This window comes from Aphanomyces astaci, assembly GCF_000520075.1.
Source record: "Aphanomyces astaci strain APO3 unplaced genomic scaffold supercont1.6, whole genome shotgun sequence".
In the NCBI taxonomy this organism is placed as follows: domain Eukaryota; phylum Oomycota; class Saprolegniomycetes; order Saprolegniales; family Verrucalvaceae; genus Aphanomyces; species Aphanomyces astaci.
This window is the reverse complement of record NW_009798269.1, coordinates 875,091-898,739: the sequence shown is the minus strand read 5'-3', so window position 1 is coordinate 898,739 and position 23,649 is coordinate 875,091. Positions and strand designations below refer to the sequence as shown.

The 23,649-nt window shown below is 53.8% G+C and overlaps 12 protein-coding genes across 18 annotated transcripts; 4 read left to right on the top strand and 8 right to left on the bottom strand.

Annotated features, from left to right (window-relative positions):
- Positions 1-69: 69 nt before the first annotated feature.
- Positions 70-1,019, bottom strand: H257_03664 (hypothetical protein). The gene is made up of 2 exons (XM_009827856.1): positions 432-1,019; positions 70-355 (listed from the first exon to the last, which is right to left on the bottom strand). Exons 1-2 carry the CDS (start codon positions 964-966, stop codon positions 111-113), a joined length of 780 nt encoding a protein of 259 aa, XP_009826158.1. The 5' UTR covers positions 967-1,019; the 3' UTR covers positions 70-110.
- On the bottom strand, positions 1,006-2,510 carry H257_03663 (hypothetical protein). Of its 5 annotated transcripts, XM_009827852.1 has the most exons (6): positions 2,471-2,504; positions 2,326-2,418; positions 2,220-2,282; positions 1,495-2,154; positions 1,328-1,429; positions 1,006-1,277 (listed from the first exon to the last, which is right to left on the bottom strand). In XM_009827852.1, the coding sequence occupies exons 1-6, from the start codon at positions 2,489-2,491 to the stop codon at positions 1,158-1,160; spliced, it is 1,059 nt and encodes a 352-aa protein (XP_009826154.1). In that variant the 5' UTR covers positions 2,492-2,504; the 3' UTR covers positions 1,006-1,157. The 5 variants fall into 5 exon arrangements, with proteins under 5 accessions (XP_009826154.1, XP_009826157.1, XP_009826153.1 ...); XM_009827855.1 differs by having other exon boundaries at positions 1,495-2,282; positions 2,471-2,510; XM_009827851.1 differs by having other exon boundaries at positions 1,328-2,154.
- Positions 2,511-2,679: 169 nt separating this feature from the next.
- On the top strand, positions 2,680-3,902 carry H257_03662 (rpsU-divergently transcribed protein). Its single transcript, XM_009827850.1, has 5 exons — positions 2,680-2,850; positions 2,899-3,249; positions 3,299-3,342; positions 3,431-3,534; positions 3,584-3,902. The coding sequence occupies exons 1-5, from the start codon at positions 2,702-2,704 to the stop codon at positions 3,863-3,865; spliced, it is 930 nt and encodes a 309-aa protein (XP_009826152.1). The 5' UTR covers positions 2,680-2,701; the 3' UTR covers positions 3,866-3,902.
- A 1-nt stretch (position 3,903) lies between these two features.
- Positions 3,904-6,870, bottom strand: H257_03661 (hypothetical protein; the record flags this gene model as incomplete). Its single annotated transcript, XM_009827849.1, has 13 exons — positions 3,904-4,303; positions 4,369-4,691; positions 4,743-4,898; positions 4,949-5,027; positions 5,079-5,197; positions 5,268-5,333; positions 5,389-5,585; positions 5,648-5,792; positions 5,842-5,931; positions 5,997-6,082; positions 6,136-6,502; positions 6,545-6,613; positions 6,670-6,870. The coding sequence occupies 13 exons, from the start codon at positions 6,868-6,870 to the stop codon at positions 3,904-3,906; spliced, it is 2,298 nt and encodes a 765-aa protein (XP_009826151.1).
- Positions 6,871-7,113: 243 nt separating this feature from the next.
- H257_03660 (hypothetical protein) lies at positions 7,114-8,686 on the bottom strand (the record flags this gene model as incomplete). Its single annotated transcript, XM_009827848.1, has 7 exons — positions 7,114-7,340; positions 7,390-7,465; positions 7,522-7,566; positions 7,614-8,218; positions 8,274-8,359; positions 8,420-8,485; positions 8,545-8,686. Coding segments are annotated over 7 exons (1,097 nt in total), but the record flags the coding sequence as incomplete, so codon positions are not given.
- Positions 8,687-9,298: 612 nt separating this feature from the next.
- H257_03659 (hypothetical protein) lies at positions 9,299-10,681 on the top strand. Its single transcript, XM_009827847.1, has one exon. It carries the CDS (start codon positions 9,339-9,341, stop codon positions 10,644-10,646), a length of 1,308 nt encoding a protein of 435 aa, XP_009826149.1. The 5' UTR covers positions 9,299-9,338; the 3' UTR covers positions 10,647-10,681.
- A 237-nt stretch (positions 10,682-10,918) lies between these two features.
- H257_03658 (hypothetical protein) lies at positions 10,919-12,691 on the bottom strand. The gene is made up of 2 exons (XM_009827846.1): positions 12,076-12,691; positions 10,919-12,016 (listed from the first exon to the last, which is right to left on the bottom strand). Exons 1-2 carry the CDS (start codon positions 12,677-12,679, stop codon positions 11,064-11,066), a joined length of 1,557 nt encoding a protein of 518 aa, XP_009826148.1. The 5' UTR covers positions 12,680-12,691; the 3' UTR covers positions 10,919-11,063.
- A 754-nt stretch (positions 12,692-13,445) lies between these two features.
- Positions 13,446-14,880, top strand: H257_03657 (hypothetical protein; the record flags this gene model as incomplete). The annotated part of the gene is made up of 5 exons (XM_009827845.1): positions 13,446-13,555; positions 13,614-13,813; positions 13,876-14,104; positions 14,134-14,544; positions 14,580-14,880. The coding sequence occupies 5 exons, from the start codon at positions 13,446-13,448 to the stop codon at positions 14,878-14,880; spliced, it is 1,251 nt and encodes a 416-aa protein (XP_009826147.1).
- Positions 14,881-15,235: 355 nt separating this feature from the next.
- Positions 15,236-16,149, bottom strand: H257_03656. Of its 2 annotated transcripts, XM_009827844.1 has the most exons (2): positions 15,400-16,149; positions 15,236-15,356 (listed from the first exon to the last, which is right to left on the bottom strand). In XM_009827844.1, the coding sequence occupies exons 1-2, from the start codon at positions 16,133-16,135 to the stop codon at positions 15,337-15,339; spliced, it is 756 nt and encodes a 251-aa protein (XP_009826146.1). In that variant the 5' UTR covers positions 16,136-16,149; the 3' UTR covers positions 15,236-15,336. The 2 variants fall into 2 exon arrangements, with proteins under 2 accessions (XP_009826146.1, XP_009826145.1); XM_009827843.1 differs by having other exon boundaries at positions 15,236-16,149.
- A 625-nt stretch (positions 16,150-16,774) lies between these two features.
- Positions 16,775-20,584, top strand: H257_03655 (the record flags this gene model as incomplete). 2 transcript variants are annotated; one of them, XM_009827841.1, is made up of 13 exons in its annotated part: positions 16,775-17,109; positions 17,165-17,360; positions 17,414-17,593; positions 17,645-17,834; positions 18,082-18,239; positions 18,288-18,347; positions 18,396-18,492; positions 18,558-18,966; positions 19,036-19,279; positions 19,340-19,516; positions 19,843-19,933; positions 20,000-20,203; positions 20,254-20,584. In XM_009827841.1, 13 exons carry the CDS (start codon positions 16,775-16,777, stop codon positions 20,406-20,408), a joined length of 2,496 nt encoding a protein of 831 aa, XP_009826143.1. In that variant the 3' UTR covers positions 20,409-20,584. The 2 variants fall into 2 exon arrangements, with proteins under 2 accessions (XP_009826143.1, XP_009826144.1); XM_009827842.1 differs by having other exon boundaries at positions 19,843-20,203.
- Positions 20,585-20,777: 193 nt separating this feature from the next.
- H257_03654 (hypothetical protein) lies at positions 20,778-22,171 on the bottom strand. The gene is made up of 3 exons (XM_009827840.1): positions 22,049-22,171; positions 21,766-21,999; positions 20,778-21,703 (listed from the first exon to the last, which is right to left on the bottom strand). Exons 1-3 carry the CDS (start codon positions 22,163-22,165, stop codon positions 20,873-20,875), a joined length of 1,182 nt encoding a protein of 393 aa, XP_009826142.1. The 5' UTR covers positions 22,166-22,171; the 3' UTR covers positions 20,778-20,872.
- Positions 22,172-22,194: 23 nt separating this feature from the next.
- H257_03653 (hypothetical protein) lies at positions 22,195-23,504 on the bottom strand. Its single transcript, XM_009827839.1, has one exon. The coding sequence runs from the start codon at positions 23,408-23,410 to the stop codon at positions 22,301-22,303; it is 1,110 nt and encodes a 369-aa protein (XP_009826141.1). The 5' UTR covers positions 23,411-23,504; the 3' UTR covers positions 22,195-22,300.
- Between the last annotated feature and the right edge of the window lie 145 nt (positions 23,505-23,649).

Genomic DNA, 23,649 nt, shown 5'->3' with positions numbered 1-23,649 from the left:
CGAACACTTCCTCTTTGAATGAATCAAGCAAGTTGGTTGTTATTAGCGGAAGTGTTCGGCTAACTGTCCTTGAATGAATCAAGCAAGTTGGTTGTTATTAGACAGTTTTATCAATCATCGTTGTCGCTTGGAAAGTGGTCTTGATTCACCACGATAAACTCGTACATGGACGTGGGTCGTAGCAGCCCCATGTCGTTGCCGAAAAGGTACTTTTCAAAGTCCTTGGGCTCAAACGCCGTGAGCAGCACCACGTAAAACTCGGCCTTGTTACGACAGCTCACCACGCCCGCCGTGTCGGCTTTGTCTGCTTGTCGATATAGTGACTCCAACACCGCGTCGCCCACGATGGCTTTGCCTGTACACACGCACCAACAACATGACCTTCAAAGTACCTAGTTGCTGCCATGTCATAGGCGCAGATAGGATGATACCTGCGCGTCGAAACAGCAACTCAACTGGAAACCAACGCATCGACGGATCGTGCGTCACCGTGCCGGACGCGACGAGCGCGGCGTCGTTGAACGTGTTGGCGAAGTCCACGACGCACTGGTCCATGGCGATCACCACGGGCACCCCCGTCTTGAGCGCCCCCACGAGCCTCTGTCGGGCCCCGTCCAGCACCTCCAGCACGGGTACCTTGCGCATGCTCTTGTCCAGTGCCATGGCCTTGCCATCAATCACCGTCACCGGTCTGTAGCTGTAGAACGTCGCAGCTTTGCCGCTGGGGTCGACCACCAGGGGCGTTTTTCCTCGTTCCACCGCCGACGACACTGCAGCAGGCAGCTCCGTTAGGTCTATCTGAACTGTCAGCGCCGATGTTGTGACCTCGGCATGCAATTGCGCGGCCGCATCCGCCTCCGACACGCCCGCCGCCACGAGTACCTGAAAGGTCGCTCGAAGTTGGGCTTGTTGAGGCTCTGGCATTGCCTCCAGCCCCGGGGTAGATGAAGACGCCCCAGCGCCCATGACAAACTAAGAGTCGACTAAGAATAGACGTGTACTCAATGGCAATGTATTGCTTCCCAGCTCGTCTTTACTAACGTTATGAACTAATCTGGACAACATTTGCTTCAAAGTTAGTAACGTTACTGGTGGAATTGTTCTTTGCTGTTTGATGACAGAGGAGCAGGGGACGTATCGTTTAATCAAGTGTATGGCTAATTGAGGAGCAAGCGTTGGGGGCGACGATGCGGGGGGCGAAATTGAGCGTGGTATTCTGTCGTGTAGTGACGAAGCGAGCTGTATGGAGGGTACCTTGGGTGCATAAAGACGGGGTTCTACACACTCAGAGGAAGATCTCGCTCGTCTCGGAGAAATCAGGACAGACCTCCAATCGCCGTGGGTATCGCCGCCGTCGTCGTCGAATCGCCACACCAGAATGCACTGGCGTAGCTTCGTTGATTTGATTTGGCTTATCGCCAGGCAACGCCTGCAAAGCATCGTAATGCCATCCATAAGAATATGCGGACATTTGACATGCATGAGCGCACGGACCACCAAAGGGGATTTGAAGTACACAAACTTGCGAGGAGCTGGTCGAAGGAACGCAAAGCGGCGTGGCAAGTCGGGCGCGGATGACGTCGCTGGATGCCGGCGAAGTCGACGAGGACGAGTGGCGGACACCGCCCCTTCCGATGGTGGGCTGGGAGAGGGGACATCTGATTGTGTCTGTGACATGGACGATGTACGTTGTGTTTGTGGGTGCCGCTTGGACGAAAGTCGTCGCAGGGTACTGCCGAATCGTGTCTCACGTTGGCTCTTTGTCTGGGTGGTGGCGGGGGGTGCTCTTGCCTTGAGGAGTCGAGCCTTCAAGTGGGTTTCCAGGGTCGACTTGACATCGGGGACAGTCATGAAGTGCTCGTCGGCGGTGGTGGCAAACTGCACATGCTTGTTCCCTTTCGTTGGGATTCTGTCGGAACTGCTGTGGCTACGAAGTGCTGACCGAGTCACGGGCGGATGACGATGGACCGACGATAGGATCGGAGTCGCCAACTGCGCTTGCAACGCCTGGATGTTTTCCTTGCACAACAAGCGCTTCTTCTCCACGTCGGACACGACAGTGGGGTTGGCATGACGACTCTTTATGAACTGCAGCGTGCGGGCACTGCGTTCATGCAGCAAATCCAAGTTGGCTTTGGCTCGTAGTTTGAGCGACTGTTCGTGGGTGTCATACATGGCATCGTGATGAGATGACTACGCACGGTGCATGTATATCCTACCTCTGTCTCGCTACCTACTGGTGAAGCCTGGCGCACATGGCTACCCTGATCGTTCCATTTGTCCTGCATCCACAGAGTTAGCAAATGTCGGTTTTTCTTCGCCTACCCATGCAAAATACGGCGGAATCTGAAGCTTGGGCGCTGAGCTCGTTCCTGCGGCTCTGCGAAGTCGTGGCAGGTTGATGCTTTCCGGGGATTCCTACCACATGAAGCGATCATTCGCTCATGCTGTCATGGATGATGGGCTCTACCTCAGGCACGGCCATCGGCATCGTCGGATAGAGCCAAAATTCCAAAAACCATGAGAACCGGATATGTGTCCTCATGTATCCGGAAAAATCACTTGCACTATTTTATTTCTGGAGGTAGCATATTGAATGGAAGAGTACGATCAAAATATTATTCTTTTCGACAATAAAATTGGCCGTAACGGCTCGCACTTCAATGGACTCAATTTGTGGAATTCTGCTAGCAACACAAACATGCTACGAGCAACTTCTCGCCGCGCGACATTGGTCGCTCGATGCTTCAGCACGGCCCAGCAGGCCACCGCTGCGGCGTCTATTACCCAGCAACAAGATCCGAGCCATATCATCTTGTCGCATGCAATCGACCACGTAAAGACCAAGGGGTAAGCCCTTGGACCTCGTCCCATATTCATCACAAAACACTCTTGTAGATGGAGCGTGGACTCCCTGGGCAGCGGGGCCCGCGATGCCGGGTATCCGTCAGTGGCCCACGGAATGTTTCCTCGTGGCCCCATCGAGTTGGTGGAATACTTCATGGACGACCTTCAGCACAAGGTCCAAGACAAACTGGCCGCGGAAACCATCGACTTGCCTGTGACGGACCGCCTCAAGCGCGGCATTCGATTCCGTTTGGAGCTCCTGGCGCCGTACATCAGCGTGTGGCCACAAGCGATGGCCCTCGGCGCGCTGCCCCAAAATGCACCCACGACGGTGAAAAAGCTGGCGGAAATGGTAGACGACATTTGGGTCTACGCCGGCGACCGCTCCACCGACGTGTCGTGGTACGAAGGCATATAACGAATGACTCTCATGTCCTCATTACGGTTGCAGGTACACGAAGCGCGCGGTGCTCACGGGAGTGTACACAGCCACTGGTATACCTTCCCCTGCTTTGATATCTATCTCCCTCCTTATGCAGTGTCCATCACAATACCCTTCTGTATGATTCCTCTTTGTGCATAGAATTGTTCATGCTGACCGATCAGTCGCCAAACCACGAGGACACGTGGCGCTTTCTGGATCGCCGCATTGAAGAAGCGATTGCTTTGGGCGACATCCCCAACAACGTACGACGATTGCAATCTCATGCAGTTGATGTTGATGCGAGTGGCTTAGGCGCACGATGTGGCGGGTATGTTGAGCATTGGCATCCAGTCGTTGCTGTCCACAGCCGCGGCTCTGGCGGGACCGCTGACCACCCAAGTGGTGCAGCAAGTGGGACAGCATGTGCCCAACCCCCTCACGGCGTTCCCGTCCACGGCCTTCCCCTTCCAAACACCGTCCTCGTCGACGCCTGTGGCCCCGACGGCAGCCCCTGTGGACACCCCCGCTTCTACCAGTGAAACCCCGACTTCGGCTCCCTTGGACACGACGCCCCCAAAGCCCTCCCAGTTGTAACACGTTTTAACATGTACTACACGTTGTGTGTCGCCTTGTTAGTCGATCCAGTGCATTTCTTGCGACAACACATGGTCGATGTCCCTGTCGTCGTCGTCGTCATTGTCGAGCAACGCAGATAAACTGTCGTCGTGGTGGAGGGGTGTTGCTGTTTCGCTGGAAGGGGGGTGCCCATAATACTGTCGCGACGGCGCGGTTTGCGGCCGCCGCTGTACGATGTTTCGTGGAGGCTGTGAGGCCTTTGGTCGACTGGGGGGGTCGTGTTTACAGGCCAACAACAGCGACGTGTCGAATGGATCGACTTGCGCCAGCATCGTTTTGGTTTTCATGGCTGCTTCCTGGGCGACAAGGGCGGCACTCACGCGAGTGGACGCCGAGTTGGCGCAGGATGGTGTCGACACTGGTTTCTGGAGCATGGCTATTGCGTGAAATTCCTGGCTACACGTACCAACAGCCCAATGTTATTCAACTGTCGAAGGTATCGGGGGGAGGGTGGACTCTACCGCAACGCCGTTCGAAGCGACGTTCGTGATGTCAGCGGACGCTCCCTCCACGGCACGACGTGGTTCATCACTTGATTCATGGATGCGTCGTCGTGAATTGGCCTGACGGTGTCTCGAAATGGCCGCGCGGTCTGGGGTCGACTTGGCATCTTGGCCGGTTGATGCTTCGGGGGGGTGTCCTGCGACGATGTTATGTGTTGGGCGGGCTGCAGCAGTCGGTTTATGTCGACGCCGCGCTTCCGACTTGGATGTTTGCCTTTCCACTGCATGGACTTGCGCCACGTCAGCCTCCGGCGTTCGCGGGTGGCGGCACATTCGGAAAACTACACAAACACGTGTTGGTGATTAAAGGCACAAGTACGAATGTTAGGCACCTGGCGGTCCTTTTCTTGCTGCGTGCGGCAAGACGTTTCGAGGGTCGTGACCACGACAGTGTGGGCACCCCCACAGCACACGGACACGGGGGCCGTGCCCGAGAGGGGGTTCACCACAAGGGGCAAACTCGAGCTGCGATCGTCGCCCAATCCCAGCTACATGTTGAGAATATAGCGTCAGGAACGGATGGCTGGAACGGGTTCACCTGGCCTTCCTCGCCAAACCCCCACGCGTACACACACGCATCGTCCACGAGTGCCACGGAATGCCATTCCCCCAATGAACTACAAGTGTCCCCATGACAATTGGAGCTTGCATTGTATCGAATTGTGTACATGGCACGGACGAATTTGCCTTGAAACATGTGCAGCCGATGGGGCACTAAACGGTCGCTGTACAGGCCGTCGCCCACTTGGCCGTACGCATTGCCGCCCCACATGAGCAAATCCCCCGCCTGTCGGATGTAGTCGGTCAGTTTAAGAATGACCTGTACCTATATATGCCAATTTATCATAGTCCCATACCTCTGTGAGTAGTGCAGAGTGGGTGCCCCCAGCTGCGACTTGCAACACTCTCGTGCCTCGAAAGTCCTGGTTTACGACACATTAACATCGGCATAAAGCAATCAAAGGGTTGAAGACACACCGTGAGGTCTGCTGGCGTCATCCTGGACTCGACGTCGCCGAGCCCGAGCCGTCCGTTGCCGCCGCACCCCCACACGACCACGGCGAGGGGGGCTTTGGTATGGGCGATGGCGTGATACATCCCCGACGCCAAGTGATGCACGTGCGTCAAGTGTGGGTTTTGTGTGAAGGTTGCGCGGGTCGTGGTGTCACCAAACCCTAACTGACCAGCTGTGCAAAAGAGGGTTATTGTGTGGACAAGCGGAAATGGCAAGGACGACCTATGTTGGACCCCGTGGCGAAGACGTTCCCAGAAGCCATGAGTGCAAACGAATGGTCCCCAGCACACACGACAGAGCGCACGTCGGGGAGGTGGTGTATTCGACTGGGGGTGCGGTGGTGCTTTGCTTTCAAATTCAGTCCGAGCTACAAGTCCTGCATCAGATATCCTCGTTGGCGTAAAGGTTGCTAGTACCTGGCCTGAAGAGTTGTCTCCCCATGCATACGCCCACATGTTGTTGACGATGCATAACGTATGGTTGGCTCCACAACTGACGTGGGTGACCTACAGCAAAAGCACCACATTGAGATGATTCCAATTGACGAGGATAACGGGTATTTCCAACACACTAGCATGTTCATGAGCTTGGGAACCACCGACGCGGCTTTGACATGATCGACATGCGGCTGCCCCAGTTGCCCTTCGCTGCCACGCCCTACCCACGACAGTCACAAGTGTTGTTCATTTAGCAGGTGCTGGTGGTCGCACCAAAGCAATATAGATGGGCATTGGCATCGATGATGGCAGTGTGGGCCTTGCCACAGGCGACTTGCGCTGGCACGAGCCACTTGGTGCCCAGTGGGGTAGGTGTACATGCGCTGGCGTCGCGCTTGTCGAAGGGGTGGGTCACGCCCAGTCGACCGTACAGTCCCGAGCCAAAACAAAACACAAACAGCGCTTGCTTGGGCATCACCTGCACGACCACAGGCGCCACAGTTGCCGCCTCTTGGTCGGGTCCCAATAACCAAGTCAACGTGGGAATGTGCTGGATCGAGAACCGGAGCAAGTCGGTGGTGTCGGTCGCGTGCACGGCAATGGCTTGCGGTTGGCGGAAATTGGACCGAGTAAACAGCACCTACGCCTTTAGAGTGAGGCGCGTCGTTAGTTAGGATCGGACCTCGGACGGAGATACGGAAATGCCGTGGACGGACTCTGGCAACACCACCGACACGACCACTTCTTGTCTCTACAAATCGCAGCTCAACTTGTCTACTGGGGGTAATGTGGATCAATAATACGCACGCTCATTAAACACGTGGCCATCTTCAAGTTGTACGTGATATTGCCGCCTCGTCGAAGCCGCAGATTTCGAACCGAGACTTTGACTATGGGTGGCGGTGGTAGGCTCGGCTCGCGGGACACGGACGAGGACGTAGAGCTTCGAGGGGGGGCGGCAGCCTTAGCCGAAGGCTGACGCCGTGAGCTGGCGGGTCGACCTACCATCGTCGCGATTTGCTGTGTGAAGGAAGGCAAGGTGAAACCGAAGTGTAACCGAATTAGCGGTAGATAACTTATCCCTACATGTTGTTTCAGTGGGGTACAAGTACTCGATAAAACATCGGGTGGTGGCATACAATGAGCACGTCCACGTTGGTGTTGTCAATAATTGTACCTACGTTGAATGGTTCACATGTGTCATCCCAAGTACACCATCGTATCCATCCAGCGAAGAGCGAATGTGCACGTTGTTAACGCCTTGCTTGCAGGGCGACCTGCAAGTGGCCCCAACATCAGAGCGACCCGATCTCAGTGTAAACTCATTCTTGACCTTAGTATTCATTCAGTTACATGCTAACAATGCAGTCGGAGCACGCAGACTGGACGTCCTTGTGCGCACTAATAAGCCGCCATCGACTGTGGCACGACCTTGGTACCGCTAAAAGCACTTCGAACCACGGTGCCCAGTACGTAGCCTACCGAAGCCACATGTTCACATCCAAGGTGCGCGATAGATCGCTGTACATGGAAGTAGCATCGGCCAGAAGCAGATGGACACCCCCCCGGCGAGCCACAACCGACCCACCGCTTGCCACGACGCCTGTGGATGACCATTCATTATTATTGTTATCCGCACACATTTTGTCATGAACGCACCGTGGGCCGGAGTACACGCGTAGAGTGTTGCTTGGACTCAAAGCCCTGCGTTCAAATTCAAACAGTCTGTCACGTGAAACGACGATACCCACCTGGTGCTGAATAAACTCGTTGAGAAGGGCTTCCTTGTCGACCCACAACGCGTCCAGAAACGCTTGGACGTCGTCGCCGACATCTGCCATGGAGAAGTGACGGCAGTGAAAGTGCACTTTGGACGGGCCATGACCCATCAAGAGCTTCTTCATGGACGGCAAGTCCACGTCCACATGGCGGTCGTACCCCATTTCGTACGTAGGCACTTCGCCCGAGTAGGACGGAAACGCCATCGTCACGTCCAAAATGGTGGGCTGCACGGGGCTGTCCTTGAACGCGTCCAGCATGAGCTTGAGACCCGTGGACCGCGGCAACATGACGCGGTGCAGCACGGGGCGGTGCTGGGCGGTGGCAAACTCGTGCGACTTGAGCACGGACTCGGTGAAGATTGTCGTGCCTTCGGGGAACAAGACCAGCCAGAACGGAAAGTTGTCTTGCACAAAGCTCTGCATATACGCCTGAATGGTCACGCGGTCGACCTTGATGTCTCGACGCAAGAAGAGAAAGTCCAGCATCGACATGCCGGTCCCCAACACAGGCAGCGATCGCAGTGTGTGTTTCATGGCGATCTTCACGTTGCCCGCTCCGCCATGTGCTCGCAACACTGTGGTGTAGGATTCATGATCAGGAAGGGACATACAGGGTCATATGCGACGTACGTTCGCAGATATACCACCAATCGGCATCCACTTGATGGTTGGCAAGGATAATCATGGGTTTTGATGTATCTGTGGGCACGTTCCCTCTACAATAAGGAATATGTCCGGAGGAAGCGATCATGGATGTCGTCAAGACAACAACTTACGACACCACAAGATCGCATGGATGGAAGCAGCACGCTATGATCTCCATGTACATGGCAAAACATCTCCTGCAGGAAGGGACGGATATAAGATGGATGTGCTGCAGTGAGGACGACATGTAGAGTACCCGATCGCACGCCGAAAGTGGGCCCGGCTGAATGGACGCAGAGTGCATGTGGCAGTCTGGTAGACGAACAGGACGAACATGTGGAGGACGAGCCATATCGCGGCGCAGGCGCCGCGAGCGACATCGTAGGCCAAAGTCATCGCCATTGCAAAACTGGCCGTTTCAGAGTGTTGAAGGGAATTCTCACCAATCAAATTGCATTGGATCTGAATCAGCCAATGAAACGTCGCTTGACATCGGTGGGTCATTGTTTGCATTCATGCGGCGGTTACATCCTCCTAAACGGAGTTACAAAACTCCCAAGTGCCATACTCGACTGTACCACATATCACGAATACTGTGAAGAATGGATTTATTTCGCCTTTGCCCTGCCTTGTGAAAAGCCTCGTTATGTGTTAATCTGGAGTAGGTTACAAGCAGGTTACTGTATGTACCATAGGGTACGAGGACCGATTTGAGCTTTGGATGGAGTCGAAGTTGCGGTTGCAAACGAGAGTGTAACGGTTAAATCATGTCGAAATATTGTCTATCTCACGCAAATTTGGACAGTTCAAAAATGAAACTGTTTTTGAATGAACTTGGCAATATATCTTGTACTAGTATTCACTATAGTACAAAGAGTTTAGTCTAACGTTAATCGGTTCTAACGTTACTGGCGACTCCATTTACGAGCCAACTTGACAATATTTTTACCAATTACTACTTCGAAGTAATTGCGCATTTGATTGGCTCGCTCAATCTGATATATTGTCGATGGACGACGACACTGACAACCCATCTATTGACTAATTGAGATGAGGCTGCCGCCGCTGTTCCTGGTCTTGGCCTCGGTGGTGGCATCCATTGGACGTGCAGAAGACATCCAGTCAGATTTGTCGGCTGAGATCAAAAGCACGGGATCTGCAGGACTCGCAGAGACGTACAACCGAACAATCCACCTCGGCGAGTCCACGTCAATCAAGTTGGCATATTCCAACTCTCGGTTCATCTACATTCGGTTCTCCAAGCTAGATTTGCCTCCTGGAGATATCCTCACATTATCCACGAATGAAACCACCGTCGTGTACAAAGGCCATGGCCGTCGCCGCCATCGACCGACGACTACAATCCACGACGACACGTCGTTTTACTCGGACAGACTCATGGGCGATGCCGTTGAGGTCACGTACACCCCCGACAAGGCCAACAATGACAAGAAACATCAGTCGTCCAAGAACTATCGTTCGTTCGGGATCTCCATCGGGTCGTACATTCGAGGGGTGGCTCGGGTGAGCTCGACCGACGGCACTTCCCTCGTGAACCCAGCCTGCGTGTCCGCCGCACCCGCTTGGCGGCCCGCGTCCTGCTTCAAGGAGTCCGACCCACAAGTGTACAAGAGCTCGCGTAGCCTCGCGCGCATGGTGATGCTGGGCAGCTCGTCATCGGTGGCCCAGTACGCAACGGGGTTCCTTGTGGGCTGTAGCGGGTACTTCCTCACCAACGAGCACAACGTGCGCACCCAAACACAAGTGGACGCGACGGACTTTGGTTTCCTCGCAGCCAGCCCCACCTGCGACGACGTATGCAACCGTCGGTCGCTGGGGTGTCCGCCCAAGCTGTTGCTGCGGGGGTCGGCGACGCTGGTGGCCGTGGACACGTCGCTGGACTATGCCTTGCTTCGGTTTGATTCTCACGCTCGGAGGCAACTAAAACGGTTGAACGTGGCGTACTTGCCCTTACGAAAGGACAAGGCAAACTGGACGCGCCTCACGGGAGAACGCATCTACGTCCCGCAACACCCCGACGGGACCGCCGCCAAAGTAGCCGCGCGGCTGAAAAGCGGCCACGACGCGGTGATTGTGGACGCGAATGTGACCAACAAGTGCGGCAAGCGCCAGCTGGGGTACATGGCCGACACGATCGGCGGGTCGTCGGGGTCGCCTGTGGTGGCGTCGACAGATCACACTGTGCTTGGGTTGCATCATTGTGGAGAGTGCAATGCAGGCGCCGACGGGATGGCCCTCCGCACGGCAATATGTATCCACGATATTCTCGTCGATTTGAAAAAGAAACAGGTCAAGTTGCCGTCCTGTTTTACCGGTGATATTGGACAGGATGACTAGTATATACACAATTGATGATCGTTTTGTAAAGGGGACACTACTCTTCGGTGTGAATTATATGCATGAAGATTGTGGTTGTAGCTTTCCCAGAGCTTGGTCGTCACCAGTGGAGGTTGATTTCGTGGAGGCTGTGAACTACAGCTTATTCAACCAATGTTGTGTGGTATTTGGTTCACGTCAGTTTGCAGTTGGACTCAAAGAAGCTGCCACGACCATTCATTCGTATTTAACGTTACTATGCTACTTCAACCAACAACCACGGACGATTAGACATTGTGTTTAGAGCGCACACTGAACTCGACCAAACTAGTCGTGAATATCCTAATTCATTTTATATTGTAGAACAGGACTCTTCTACGCTTGAAATGAATGTGGACGACGCAGGTCGTATCATGAATGCATATGGCTATGAAAACTCTACTTGGCCGTGTGCATGCCGTGGAAACCGAGGGGGACGACGACTGGACTTGCAACTTTAGCCACGACGGACAAGTCCCGAGCGTTCAATACGACCAAGTGGCTTTGGTTGGCAATGCCGTCCAGCACGACCGACAGCAGCACGCCGTCGTCTTCGTGTTCCGCTTGAGGATGTGGCACAAAGATGGGCTCGCCCACGAATTGCCCGTCGCCGGCAAGCCACCACACCTCTTCACCCGTGTCCAAGTTCATTTTGACCACGCCTTCGAAAAACGCTGCGTGGGGACTGTTTGTGCCTACAGCGTACACGAATCGGTACTGACTGTTGTGGCGGTATCGTTCGTTGATGGTCGGCAGCTCCACGACGCTGGAGGGGGTGTTCCACAGCTGAGGCAATTCGACTTTTGGAAACGACGGACTGGCCTTCGGGGGCTCCAATGGGTGGGACGTCACGGCTCGCAGGCGGAATCGAGCGAGGCGGCTTGGGGCTGTCAAGGCCGATCCCTCTAGGATCGTACGGACGTTCAGCCGGTGGATGATGTCCATGTCCGTGTGGTGTATCATGTCCAGCACGATGTCATCGCCGTCGTCGAACGCGTTCACCGAGTGGAAGAAGAAGAACGCGTCGGTCGATTCAAACGTCGCGACGTGGGTCATGGTGGCCCGGTCCACGACGTAAAACAGACACTGCTTCTCCCGCTGCCACGTCAGCGCCTGCGAATAGCTGTGCTCGTACAGGACTTTGAGGCCGTTCACAAACGCGGGAGGGGTCGTGAGGACCAAGTACTTGGTCGTGGACGAGAACGAGTGGATGTACGACACGGGTCGATCGCGGGGGGTGTGGATCACTGCTTCGCGCACGGCCCCGCTGCTGTCCAAGCTGAAAATGGCAGTGTGGTTGCCCATAAAGTCAATGTTCAAGTTGAAATACGTGTCTGTCACAGGGTCGTATTCTACCATAATGTTAGCTCGAATAATGTGTGTACAGCGATGTGTGCTTGTTGGAGCATACCTTCGTGCGCGGCAGACACTGCGCCACCGAGGCGGTCGTCATACGCCGAGTATTTGACAAAGCGCTTGGTCTCAAACGTGTCGGCGTCGACCAGTTGCAGCATGTTGAAGTCGCTCTTGACGGCAACGGTGTTTGGCACGAGCGAGTGGGGCATTTTCGACACGGTCACGTTCAGATTCGAGGCTTCGGGCTTGGCGTGGGGGGAAAACACGACCGTGTTGATCATCGCCGCAACTTTGCCAAAGATCGACACACATGGATCCAGGGGGGGTCCAAAGAGGATGGGGTTGGCCCCTGCCTGAATAGCTTCGAGGGCCCCCGTAGCAATCAATTTGTTGTGGTACCTCACGGACCCGTCGGATCGGATGTTGAACTGATGCATCACACCAAGACCGTCAAACCAGTGGCGGATGGTTTCATGCTTTGCCTTGGGGTCGAGCGACGGAATGTCGAACATACCAGGCGACGTTCGGTACAAGGCGCTGTTTCGCAGCCATTCAGGGACGACGCCAAACACGACTTTGCATGCCACAGGACTGGCTTGGTCGACAAAGTTCTGAAACCCACAGCGGAGGGCGGTGGTGGATTGCGTGGAAAGAGGCATGATCGAAAATGAACAATGTACTTCTAAGCGTTTCACTCGCTCATACTACAGTTATCGCGGTAGTAAACATGGTGTAACCGTCTCTCCTGCACACATTCTGTCCTGATAATCCCCCACCTTCAAACTTGATACGCTGGGATTACACAGGATATTATTACATACAGTATATGTAGTTTGCAAAAATCGGGGGATGACTGTACTTACTGTTAGTAGTATTTTTTTCAGTGTACTCACCGCTCTTTCCTAACTTTGTTGACCCCCATCTACGCTATGCGCGTTCACCTTCCTTAGAGCATACCGACGGGTACAGTAACCTTTTGAGTACTGTACTAACATCAGCGCTCAGCTGCAGATCTTTACGTTGTCGTTTGATGTGTTACTGTAGTGTTAAGGTTACTTGCCCAGCAATGAGCAGCGAATCCCACTGAAAACGTGTGATCCTGCCATGATTTCGAAAAGACACAACTGTAGCAATCAATAGACAAACCAACATTACAGTAATTAATAAATACATACGGTACTACTATTAATAGTACGGTACTTCTTAGTACGTAGTACTGTACATGTAAAGCCATTGGAAACAATTTCCGATAGTATACAGTATCCCAGTAATTCAAGTCTAACGTGTGATAACGTTTCAGAGTCGTGCAATTACTGTAACATTGATGCGGGTGATGTTACAGTAATGTTGTTTCATGAACAATGTATGGGGTTCAGTCCGACCTCGTTTGCGGTGTCTCAGGTGGCCAGTACTACTAGTAGTACAATGGTGGAGGAAGGAGGGGAGGAAGGAGGTGCTTTGGGGTCACTGTTTGGCCGTGTGGACGTTAGCGCCAAGATCACAAAGGAGTTTTTGGCGGACATGGCCAACGATGGGTGGCGTGGAACAAGCGGCTGGGTGCGATGGAACAGGACCAATGGATCTGCTATGAAGTGGGCTTGTCGATCGAGTTGACCAAGGGGTGGTGGACCTCACAAAGTCGCTCATGGCGCACCTGAGTGACTCGAACGCCAACTTGACGACCAAGGCTGTTCACGTGATTGGGGTCGTGGTTGCCAGTGCGGGGCCGTCCATGGCCAAACTAGCCAACCTCGTGGTGGGGGTGGCGGACAACAAGAAGGCGATGCGCGCGTGTCTGTACTCAATGCACAAGTGTGTGGTGCACGGCAATGTGGCGTCTACGAGTTGATTCGAGTCGTTGCTGCCGTTCGTGACGACGGCGCTCAAGACCCCGTCGGCCGCGCCGAGTTGCTCGGGTGGACCGTGGAGATGACGCAGACGGTTGCCGGCAAGATGGATCTACGCAGTCTGGTCGAAACCACGATCGACGCACTGTCGGACAAGTCGACGGCCGTGCGCCACAAGGCGAAGCTGCTCCTGGTCGAGTTGTTCAAGAGTGTGGGAAGGGACGCCGTCCAAGTCGGGTGTCGGGGCATGGTGCCAGCCAACATAGATACGGTCAAACCGCCCGCACGGCCACCACCGCGTTTGGAGGTGGGGACGTTGAACGCAAACCAACCAAACCCCCTGCCGCCGCCGCCGTGTCCTCGTCGTCGTATTTTTCCTCTCTCGTAAAGAATGTGCCTGTCCGAGGCGGACGCACGGCGGCGCCATCCCCTAAAGCAAACTTGTCCTGCCCGTCGGCTTCCAAACCCACATCGCCAAAACAACGATATACGCCATTTGGCCAACTAGCGCGCGAGCCTTCGTCGATGTACAAGTCGTCTCAGCTGAAACAACTGGCGACCCCGCTCAAGTCCCAAACGGCCACGTCAATTCCGTCGACTTCTTCCGTGTTCCCGCCACCCACGATGAGCTCCCCCGTCAAACTTCCTCTTCCGTCGTCATCATCGTCGTCGGGAAAGTCAGGGTTGAAGCCACCTCCCCCAAGTCCCCCAGCATACCCGCGTCGTCGTCGCCCAAGGACACGCTGTTGTTGTTCGTGCCACTGGAGCGTCTCGTGATGCGCCAGGGACTGACGGTCATTCCCGGCGAGCTTAAAGCCGGAAAGGACGCGGTCAAGTCGCTCTACTCCCGCTCGTCGATCGGGGACGACGTGTTCATTCAGGAAAAACCACGTCAACGAGATCGTCGTCCGTGTGTGGCAGGTGCTCGGCGCGGCGTATGGCACATGGCGTCACTGTGCGTGGTGACTATCTCAAGCACCTTCCGGCACGCGCCGTATGTGGGCCGCGTCTAGTGCGTGGCCATCGAGCGGGTGCTGCTACAATGATTGCCTACTTAATGGAGTTATAGAGCACTACTGATGCTAGGCTAATCCATCAAAGAAAGGCTGCTTCATATTAAACTGTGGTTTTCACGTCGAAGCGAAGGACGCTTGTGGTGATTGTTTGTGGATGGGTCCTGCGAAGACTTTTCGTGCAAAGAGCCCATCCAGTTGTAGCCTCGCGGGTCTGCGGCAACCCCACGGCGGCTATTTGTAGTAGAGTACATTCTGAAATATGATAATGCGATTACAAGGTGGAAAGCCCGGTGGTTGAGTCTTCCTGACGATGACTACTCCAAAAACGTTGATCAGTAATAAGTCTAACGCGTAGTAACACTTCAAGAGTCGTGCAATTAACATTGATGCTGGAGTATGTTATTGCTGTTTCGTGAACGATGTATGCTCTAGTCAATCGGTAGGCTTCAGGCATCACGTGTCGGTGTCTTGATCTGCTACGACATTAGTGAGCCTTAACAAGAGGAGCTCGCTCACTTGAAGGCCCCGCTTCGCCCCACAGAAACACTTCCTGCAGCGACCGACCGGCCATCGGCCCCGCGCTGACGTAAAGCAGGTAGACGATTGTCACACCGTTCCCGAGGCAGAGCAAGCCAAGAACCCACAAGAGCGCGATCAAGATGTTGCCGTCGCGGAGTTCGCGCACCAAGACGTACGTGACGACCATGGAGATGCCAGTGAGGACATCAACCAATGTAACATAGCTCCACGTGTCCGAACGGATGAAGGCCCAGCCGTCGGGGACCGATTCGGTGGCCGCGGCATAGAAAAGGTACGCCCAGTAGATGAGTCCCAGGATAGAAACAATCCATTGGTAAACAACTACTCCCCACGTATTCGTGTTCGGCGCATGCAAGGCATGGTCCAGCGGCAGCACCGCTTGACGCAGGGTTCCTCGACTTGTCCAGATCAGCGCGATGAACAGAGCCACCGACACGACATTGCCCATCGTGGTGCAAAGCAAGACAACAAGGACACCCACGATAGAATTGGGCGAGCGAAACCACATGTATGGCAGCGTGAAGCTCAGCCCAGCAACATAATCAATCAAGGCAGACGTCGCCCAGACATTCGAGCGGATGTGGCTGAACCCTTCGGAGAGGGGCACGTGACGAATGGCAGGGAACAAGACAGTGGCAAAGTACACTGTCGGCACGGCCAAGACGGCGCCGACTACGACGCGCGCAAGGAGGTGGTGAGCTGGCAAAAACATGAATTCGGCAGAAGGTGAATTCTTTTGTACGTGCCGTTACGGTAGCCGCGATTCGATTGGCTGGCCATTTTTGCACTTTGACGTTTGATTTCGCACTTTTGCGGAAAAACGTTCGAAAACGGTGTATTTTATTCACCACATTTCAAGAATTCGTTCACATGACGGGTAACCTTATAGTCTGTGGCTTGACGGGGTTGATAATATGTACGACCCGATAGAAGGTCAAGCACAGTCGATTGAGATGTTGTACCAGTTCTAAGCACTATACGTATACTAGTGCTTGAAGTAGTACGTACGTACAGTTCCCTATTCGAAAGTGACACACATGCGCCAACATGTCGTGCTTGTCTTGTGTGCAAATGCGTCGTATGTTCCTAAACCAAGGTAAATTGGCATCGACTTACTTAACATACAGACCAGATATGGACATTAAGTTCGACAATCGAGGGATCTCATTCTATTCAGAATGTTCAAATCGTATCATGCTTTTTGTATGTGAATGAATATTAATACGATCTGATCGGTAGAATTTCGAAATATTTTGAACTTTGTATACTGTTTTTGGCCCATATTTCCCCCTTCGCTTCGCCGCCACTTCCGTTTTGGCAAAATTCCCCTCTGGGTTTTGGAATTTCTAGGATGGAACACACGAATTCGACTTCGGGTAAGAACGACGAAGCGCCATCTCCGGCGCCACATTCCCATCGTCACCACGACAACGACGATGATGGACGAAAGCCCGAGTCCAGCGACGGCGACGCCACGTCCCAGAGTGGCCGAAAGAAGCGAGGGCCGTATCGCTCCAAGGAAGTGATCGCTGAGGAACGGGCCAAGCTCGAAGCCGCTCGCAACATGAAACGCATGAAGCGAATGATGGAGAACAAGGCCAAGGAAGAGAAGCGCAGGTTGCGGGAACTCCGACGACAAGCCAAGTCGTCCCAGGATCCAACCGTCAAGCGGTCGAAGAGCCTTTGGTACGGTCGAGCAGCGTATGATGCCGTAGTAACCCAGAGTTATGATGACCTTCAGGAGTCCAGAAGCAACCCAAGCCTGCGTACACGTATCCTTGGCCATTCGTAAGCAATATGACTCGATTCGCGATGAACGACCCAAGTGGCAACCATTCTACCTCGACCACCTGCATCAACACGATGAACCTGCACTCGCGCTCTGGAAGCCAAATGAAATCCGCCGTCATTTGGACGAACTGTTGTTCCAGTACCAGGTACCATCGTAATCCGTCTGTCGGGTTGCGGCTAATGCGGACGGAATCCATAGCACGAGCGCGATCATCTACGCGAGTGGCTCGAACCACTGGTGTTCGACGACATTGTCGAACTCAACGAGCTCGGGCTGACGCCACTGCGTCCCCCAGGGTTGTTGGACGAAGTGGGCTTGGATCCTACGTCGTTTATCATTGACGACGCCAAGAAGTATGATCTCAAAGACATGACGTTGGTACGAGTCCTTGATGGAGGCAATGGCGGCGACTAACATGACTACGTGCAGGCAGAATCTAACCAAGCGATCATGTCGTTCCTGGCAGAGCAAAGCCGTCTCGCCCAGCAAAACCAAATCATTTTCATGCAGCAAATGCAGCAATTGCAACAACATCAAGCGCAGCAGTCGGCGGTGTTGCTCTCGGCGCTCGAGTCGCTTGGTGCGTCCCGCAAAGCTGCGTCCAGCCCACATGCAGCTGGTAGCAGCGGTGACGTACCCAGGCTTTCCCCCAACACCATCGTTTAAGCGTCGGCGACTAAGCGATGTCCACTTGATGTCTTTGATCGAGTTGTTGCCTTGCTTTGCAAATTGCAGGAATCGGTTGGTTTTAAATAGTCAATTTAAACTTGATTCTAGTAAGGGTATTTAATTACATTATAAAAATATCCTATACTGAATCCAAGTATGGGTTTTCAAATGGTTTCTTTCGACTTCTTGGCTGCTAGAAAAAATCGACTTGATCATCATGGCAACCCAGGATCGACAGCGCAACTTTAAGAAAGGGATCGACGTCGAGGACATCCGTCGCAGACGAGAAGACACCACAGTTCGAATCCGCAAGGAGAAGCGCGATGAACAACTCCAGCAGAAGCGGCGCATGGCGGTAAGCCACGAGACCTGCTCACACGTGATCAAAAACCCCGTGATGTAGGGCGGGCAAATGGATGTTTCCGCACCAACGGATGCGGTGGACAACCACTTGCAGCAACGAGTAAGAACGTATGCATGGTTACCTCCACGTTACCAATGTGTCATGTAGATCAACGAGCTGCCCGAAATGTGCTCGGACCTGCACAGCCCGGACCCCGTCAAGCAGCTGAACGCCGTGACCAAGTTCCGGAAGCTCCTCTCCATCGGTACCCACCACTTCTATCCTCAGGAACAACATGCACGTCATGACGTGAACCAATGTCCTTCTTAGAGAAAAACCCGCCGATCGAAGAAGTGATCCGTCTTGGCGTCGTGCCCGTGTTTGTCGAGTTCCTCAAGTTCGAAGCGAACCCGCGTCTTCAGTTCGAGGCGGCGTGGTCCCTCACCAACATCGCATCCGGCACGTCCCAGCACACGCGTATCGTCATTGAGCACGGCGCGGTGCCCGTGTTCACGCAACTCCTGCTCAGCCACGACGAGGACGTCCGAGAGCAAGCGGTGTGGGCGCTCGGCAACATCGCCGGCGACTCCCCCGAGTGTCGCGACGTCGTGCTGAACTGTGGCGCGCTGCAGCCGCTGACGCAGCAGTTGTCGCAGAACTCCAAGCCCACAATGCTGCGCAACGCGACATGGACGCTGAGTAACTTTTGCCGCGGCAAGCCCGCCCCGCCCTACGACCTGTACTGTCCCCACACCTATCTGTTCATGCTCCTTCTCATGACTCTCATGCTACATGGTGTGGAGACTAGTGTTCGTCCGGCGCTGTCGACATTGGCGCAGCTGATCTTCTCCCAGGACGAAGAGGTGCTCACGGACGCGTGCTGGGCGCTCAGCTACTTGAGCGACGGCGGCAACGAGAAGATCCAGGCGGTGATCGAGGCGGGCGTGTGCAAGCGCCTCATCGAGCTGCTCATGCACCCGTCGCCGTCGGTCCAGACGCCGGCGCTGCGGGCAGTGGGCAACATTGTGACTGGCGATGACATTCAGACCCAGGTATGGGTTGGTTGTAATGATGCATGATGATGGTGAGTGATGACGTGTATGGCGCTACAGGTGATGCTCAACTTGAACGTGCTGTCGTGCTTGACGGCGCTGCTCCACTCGCCCAAGAAGGGCATCCGCAAAGAAGCCTGCTGGACTGTCTCCAACATCACGGCGGGCAACGCACAGCAGATTCAGACGATTTTTGACCATGATATCTTCCCCGTGCTCATCGATTACCTTGGCACGGTACGTCATCTACGGGAAATATTCCATCTTAAGCGATGTGATCGAAAGTGTTCTTGATATCACCTATTTGACACGTGTTTACATGGTGTTGGTGCACGTTTTTTTTAGGTTCATAAAATATATGTGCAGAATTGAACAGTTTGGACCATTTTGTATGGTCTCGGTGCAATTTTAATGTACCTATTTGTGAAAAATGTCGAGATTTATACGTACCTACTGTACCTATATGTGATTTATTTTCTCAAATGTGTGTATATATATTATATATATATATATGTATTATATATATTATATATAGATATTATATATTATATTTATATACGTAGGCGGATTTTGATATCAAGAAGGAAGCGGCATGGGCCGTGTCGAATGCTACGTCGGGGTCGGCAGAGCAAATTCGCTATCTCGTCCATCTGGGTATTTTGTATTCTATTCAAGCCAATATATATATATATATGTCCGCAACGAGAATTTGATTCATAGGATGCGTGGGTCCGCTGTGCAGTCTGCTAGAGTTGCCCGAGCCCAAGCTCATCTCGGTGGCGCTGGAAGGGCTTGAAAATATTCTCGCGGCGGGGGAGCGCCAAGGGGAAGCCGACGGCACGCACGTGAATGCGTTTGTGAGCGTCATTGAAGACTGCGACGGCGTGACCAAAATTGAGAACCTGCAGTACCACGAACAGACGGGTACAAAAGACATGTCGAGAGTAGAAATACAATATAACATCACATGATAGACATTTACAACAAGGCGCTGGGATTGATTGAGCGGTTCTTCCAAGGCGAAGGCGACGACGACGTGGACGGCGCAGGCGTGCAGGACGGCCGCTTCCAGTTTGGCTTTGACCCAACAGCCAACACAACGTTTTCGTTTGGCCCGGCGGCGCAGTAATCGATTGAACGGTCGTCGGATGAGTGAGTGTGACGTGGTTAAACGACAATGCACTTGAAGAAACATGTGTGATGATGGTTTGAAAGAATGGTGCATTTCACACCAATTTAGGGGGGAGGAAAGCAGTATGAGTGGCTAAATCGAACAAAGGTTGCAATATGATTGGCTAAAACAAAAACAGTATCCCAAACGTCATTTCACACCAATTTGAGGGGGAGGAAAGCAGTATGATTGGCTACATCGAACAAAGGTTGCAATATGACCCTTAAACTTTGTTTTATATTGTATTTTGAAGCCCAGCGATTGTTGGGTTTTGAATACAACACAAAATATATCGGGAAACAAAGTAGGTCAAAGTAGACGTAGATAGCCAAGGACAGTTCCACATACTGTATGGACTCTATTTCTCACAGGTTATTGTATCCAAATCTATATCGTGACTATATCAACAAGAGGGGCTATTACTAGTCCAAGGGGGACTCGGGTGTCTGTCGTTGGATATGCTCCAACACTTGCAAGCCTCGTTCCACCTTTGCCCTCGTCTCGGGGCTCACGTCGGCAGTGGCGAGAAGCGCTTGCAATCGCTGCAGCGCGTCAAGCATTTCCGACGGGTTGAGGCTAGCCAAGAGCGAAGCGTCCACAGGAGGCAACGAAGAAAGGTCCTTCAGCTTGCGCTCGACGGGATCATCATCTGCATACTCGTCGATGGTTGCAAGGCGGCGAGAGGGTCCAGAGGTCGGCGGCTGGTTCGCGGAGGACGGCGCCGACTTGGGCTTCGGTGGCAGATGGCACCATTCCGGACCAGTATACGGCAATTCGCAGCGGCGGAGCGCGACTCGCAGTAGAGACTGCCGACGACGAGACTGGTTCCACGAGGAATGCAGCGTGTGGACGCAGTAGACGATCATGGAGGTGCCGACGCCGAGGACAACGTTCAGGGCAGCGGTGCCGAGAGTACCAAGGAAGATAGATGTAAGGCAGAGACACACGCCAGTGAAGAGGGCGGCCCAGTGTCCAAGCGAGTAGAGTTGTGTCTGCAGCGGAGTTTGGGTCGCAGATACCGCCGAGGATAGGAAAGTCTGGATGTCGCGAACGGCTGTCACGTCATGGCTGTCGTCGAGTAGGCCACGCCAAGGCGCTGTAGAAGGACTCAAGTTGGAAGAATTGGGTTTGGTGGCAATGGAAGCGAATATGGGATCGAGAACAGGGTCAAGGCGGTGCCATAAGGGGTCTGTCTTTGGCAAGCCGACGCATTCCAACGCCACGCTCAACGTTGTAAACAGAATCATGTGCATCTAGTGAGACTGTCAACATCGAAGGGGGAATGGCAACAGGAGAGTCCATTGGCTCAACGTACGTGGGCGGAGACTGACTGTTGGGATGTCGTGGTGACCGCCAATGCGTCAAGCAATCGCTCGAAGACCTCTGGTACCGACCGCGCCAACACGCCGTTTGAGTGCTCCAAAAGCGACATCAATAGAGATCGAGCGACATCAATGAGGCGAACACTGGCGTCGGTGTTGTCAACGCAGAGGGTTCCGAGCACCATGGCCAGTCGACACGCGAGGTCCATACTATCGCCGAATGCAAGCTGCTCGAGTCGTTAGTTACGGGAACCGATGAACGATTGAAGTCGCTACCTGCTTGAGGTCACCTCGTACTAAAGCCAAGTCCTGGAGAGCTTGGCGAAGGTCGTCACTGCTGGTTGTTGCCAGTGCTTCTAGCATCGCGCGACTGTACTCGAGGTCAGTTGCCATGATTATGAAATGTACCAATGCCCGGATGTAGCGAGAACGGATTGGATAAAATCGATCCTAGAGTTGCTTTGGATTGGCTTAATTCTATCGACAGTCAAACACATCCTGGATGCCATGAGGCAGGCGGCACCATCGCTACCGGTTGTCGTTGTCGAGGGTTTGGGAGAAGGTGTCCACAGTGGTTTGAAATCGATCGATACCTGTGGTGTAACCGTTGGCTAAATGAAAGCACGTGGTGTCGTCGGTGATCCATGCGCCGACGATGGAGTACAGGTCGTCGCTGATGGCCTTTGGAAACGTTTGGACTAACGCTTGCAAGAGCTGACCTCCAGGAACACACTGATCGTCTTCAAACAGTGCCGACAACGTCAAGTCTGCGCTGACTGGCGTGGATGTTACAATGGGCAGCAGCCTTACCCAGCCCAAGAAAATGTCGAGTGGAATCGCGCATGCATCCGGCAACATGGGTGCCATGAACAGCGTTGTCGATGTATTTCTCGTGGTCGTGATAGGCGCACCGGTTGCAGCCAAGGCCCCTTGGTCGTTGGGCAGTTGTAGCGCATCGAGCACCGTCCAAACTAACTGCTGCAACCGGTTGGATGACGTGGCTACCACCGACGCCAGCAGCGTGTACCCGCACGGCTGATATGTGTCGTTAAACCCAGGAGTTTGCGTCGAGCACACCACATCCGCCACGTGGTTGATAGCATCGACAACGAACGTGTCAAAGGACACTCCAAATTGAGCGGCGGAGTCGTCCAGTAGCGCGGCGCAGCATGGTTGAGAGGCCAAGACGGGCATGAGGATAGGCAGGAGTGCTCCGCGGAGGCACGGCAGGACGTCGCGCATAGGTGCACACAAGGCGTCAAAGTAAGCAATGTCCTTGGACACCAACGAATCGAAAAACGATGGCGTCAGTAGACCCGCCGCCGACGGTGTAAGCTGTGACAACGTGGTCAGCCAATCCAGGGCGCGGAAACAGGTCGGAGTCTCCAAGATGACAGACCCCGCCTGCATGAGAGTTGCGGCGTCGAGGGACCCGACGCATGTGGACAAGGATGTTGGCAAGGCAATTCCGTGCAGAACGTCTTGGGTGTCCATGCCAGTGTAGGCCAAGAGTGACGACGCCAAGCGACTATGTGGATCATGGACGTGGGGACAGGCGGAATCTGCTGCGGCCACCGAGCTCCAAACGGCGGTGCCTATAACAAGGGTTTGAGTGACAGCAAGCGGTAATGCTACCATGGGTTAAAGTGCAGAATGGTCGCAGTTAGAGACTTGGCGTCTATTGCAATGTACAATACACAAAACGATGGTCAACCGACAGTTCTACCAGCCACCGCATGATAAGCAGCAAATGGAACGCTTGAAGGGCGGTGCAGTTGAACGTTTCATGTTGAAGGTCAATATTGATTGCCGAAACTAACATTACAATACCGACATTACTTGGATTTATGCCGTATCTTCACTATTCAATTCGGCAA

Excerpts from the sequence above, each read along its gene's own strand:
- H257_03664 (XM_009827856.1), bottom strand. The coding sequence starts at position 966 with ATGGGCGCTGGGGCGTCTTCATCTACCCCGGGGCTGGAGGCAATGCCA. Across the intron at positions 356-431 it reads GTTGCTGTTTCGACGCGCAG|GCAAAGCCATCGTGGGCGAC; the intron begins GTATCATCCTAT and ends GCGTGTGTACAG.
- H257_03663 (XM_009827851.1), bottom strand. The coding sequence starts at position 2,491 with ATGCCGATGGCCGTGCCTGAG. Across the intron at positions 2,283-2,325 it reads TTCCGCCGTATTTTGCATGG|GACAAATGGAACGATCAGGG; the intron begins GTAGGCGAAGAA and ends CTGTGGATGCAG. Across the intron at positions 1,278-1,327 it reads GATACCCACGGCGATTGGAG|AACCCCGTCTTTATGCACCC; the intron begins GTCTGTCCTGAT and ends CTGAGTGTGTAG.
- H257_03662 (XM_009827850.1), top strand. The coding sequence starts at position 2,702 with ATGCTACGAGCAACTTCTCGCCGCGCGACATTGGTCGCTCGATGCTTC. Across the intron at positions 3,343-3,430 it reads GGGAGTGTACACAGCCACTG|AATTGTTCATGCTGACCGAT; the intron begins GTATACCTTCCC and ends CTTTGTGCATAG. Across the intron at positions 3,535-3,583 it reads TGGGCGACATCCCCAACAAC|GCGCACGATGTGGCGGGTAT; the intron begins GTACGACGATTG and ends CGAGTGGCTTAG.
- H257_03659 (XM_009827847.1), top strand. The coding sequence starts at position 9,339 with ATGAGGCTGCCGCCGCTGTTCCTGGTCTTGGCCTCGGTGGTGGCATCC.
- H257_03658 (XM_009827846.1), bottom strand. The coding sequence starts at position 12,679 with ATGCCTCTTTCCACGCAATCCACCACCGCCCTCCGCTGTGGGTTTCAG. Across the intron at positions 12,017-12,075 it reads AGTGTCTGCCGCGCACGAAG|AATACGACCCTGTGACAGAC; the intron begins GTATGCTCCAAC and ends ACATTATGGTAG.
- H257_03656 (XM_009827843.1), bottom strand. The coding sequence starts at position 16,135 with ATGTTTTTGCCAGCTCACCACCTCCTTGCGCGCGTCGTAGTCGGCGCC.
- H257_03654 (XM_009827840.1), bottom strand. The coding sequence starts at position 22,165 with ATGGCAACTGACCTCGAGTACAGTCGCGCGATGCTAGAAGCACTGGCA. Across the intron at positions 22,000-22,048 it reads TACGAGGTGACCTCAAGCAG|CTTGCATTCGGCGATAGTAT; the intron begins GTAGCGACTTCA and ends CGACTCGAGCAG. Across the intron at positions 21,704-21,765 it reads AACAGTCAGTCTCCGCCCAC|ATGCACATGATTCTGTTTAC; the intron begins GTACGTTGAGCC and ends CAGTCTCACTAG.
- H257_03653 (XM_009827839.1), bottom strand. The coding sequence starts at position 23,410 with ATGGTAGCATTACCGCTTGCTGTCACTCAAACCCTTGTTATAGGCACC.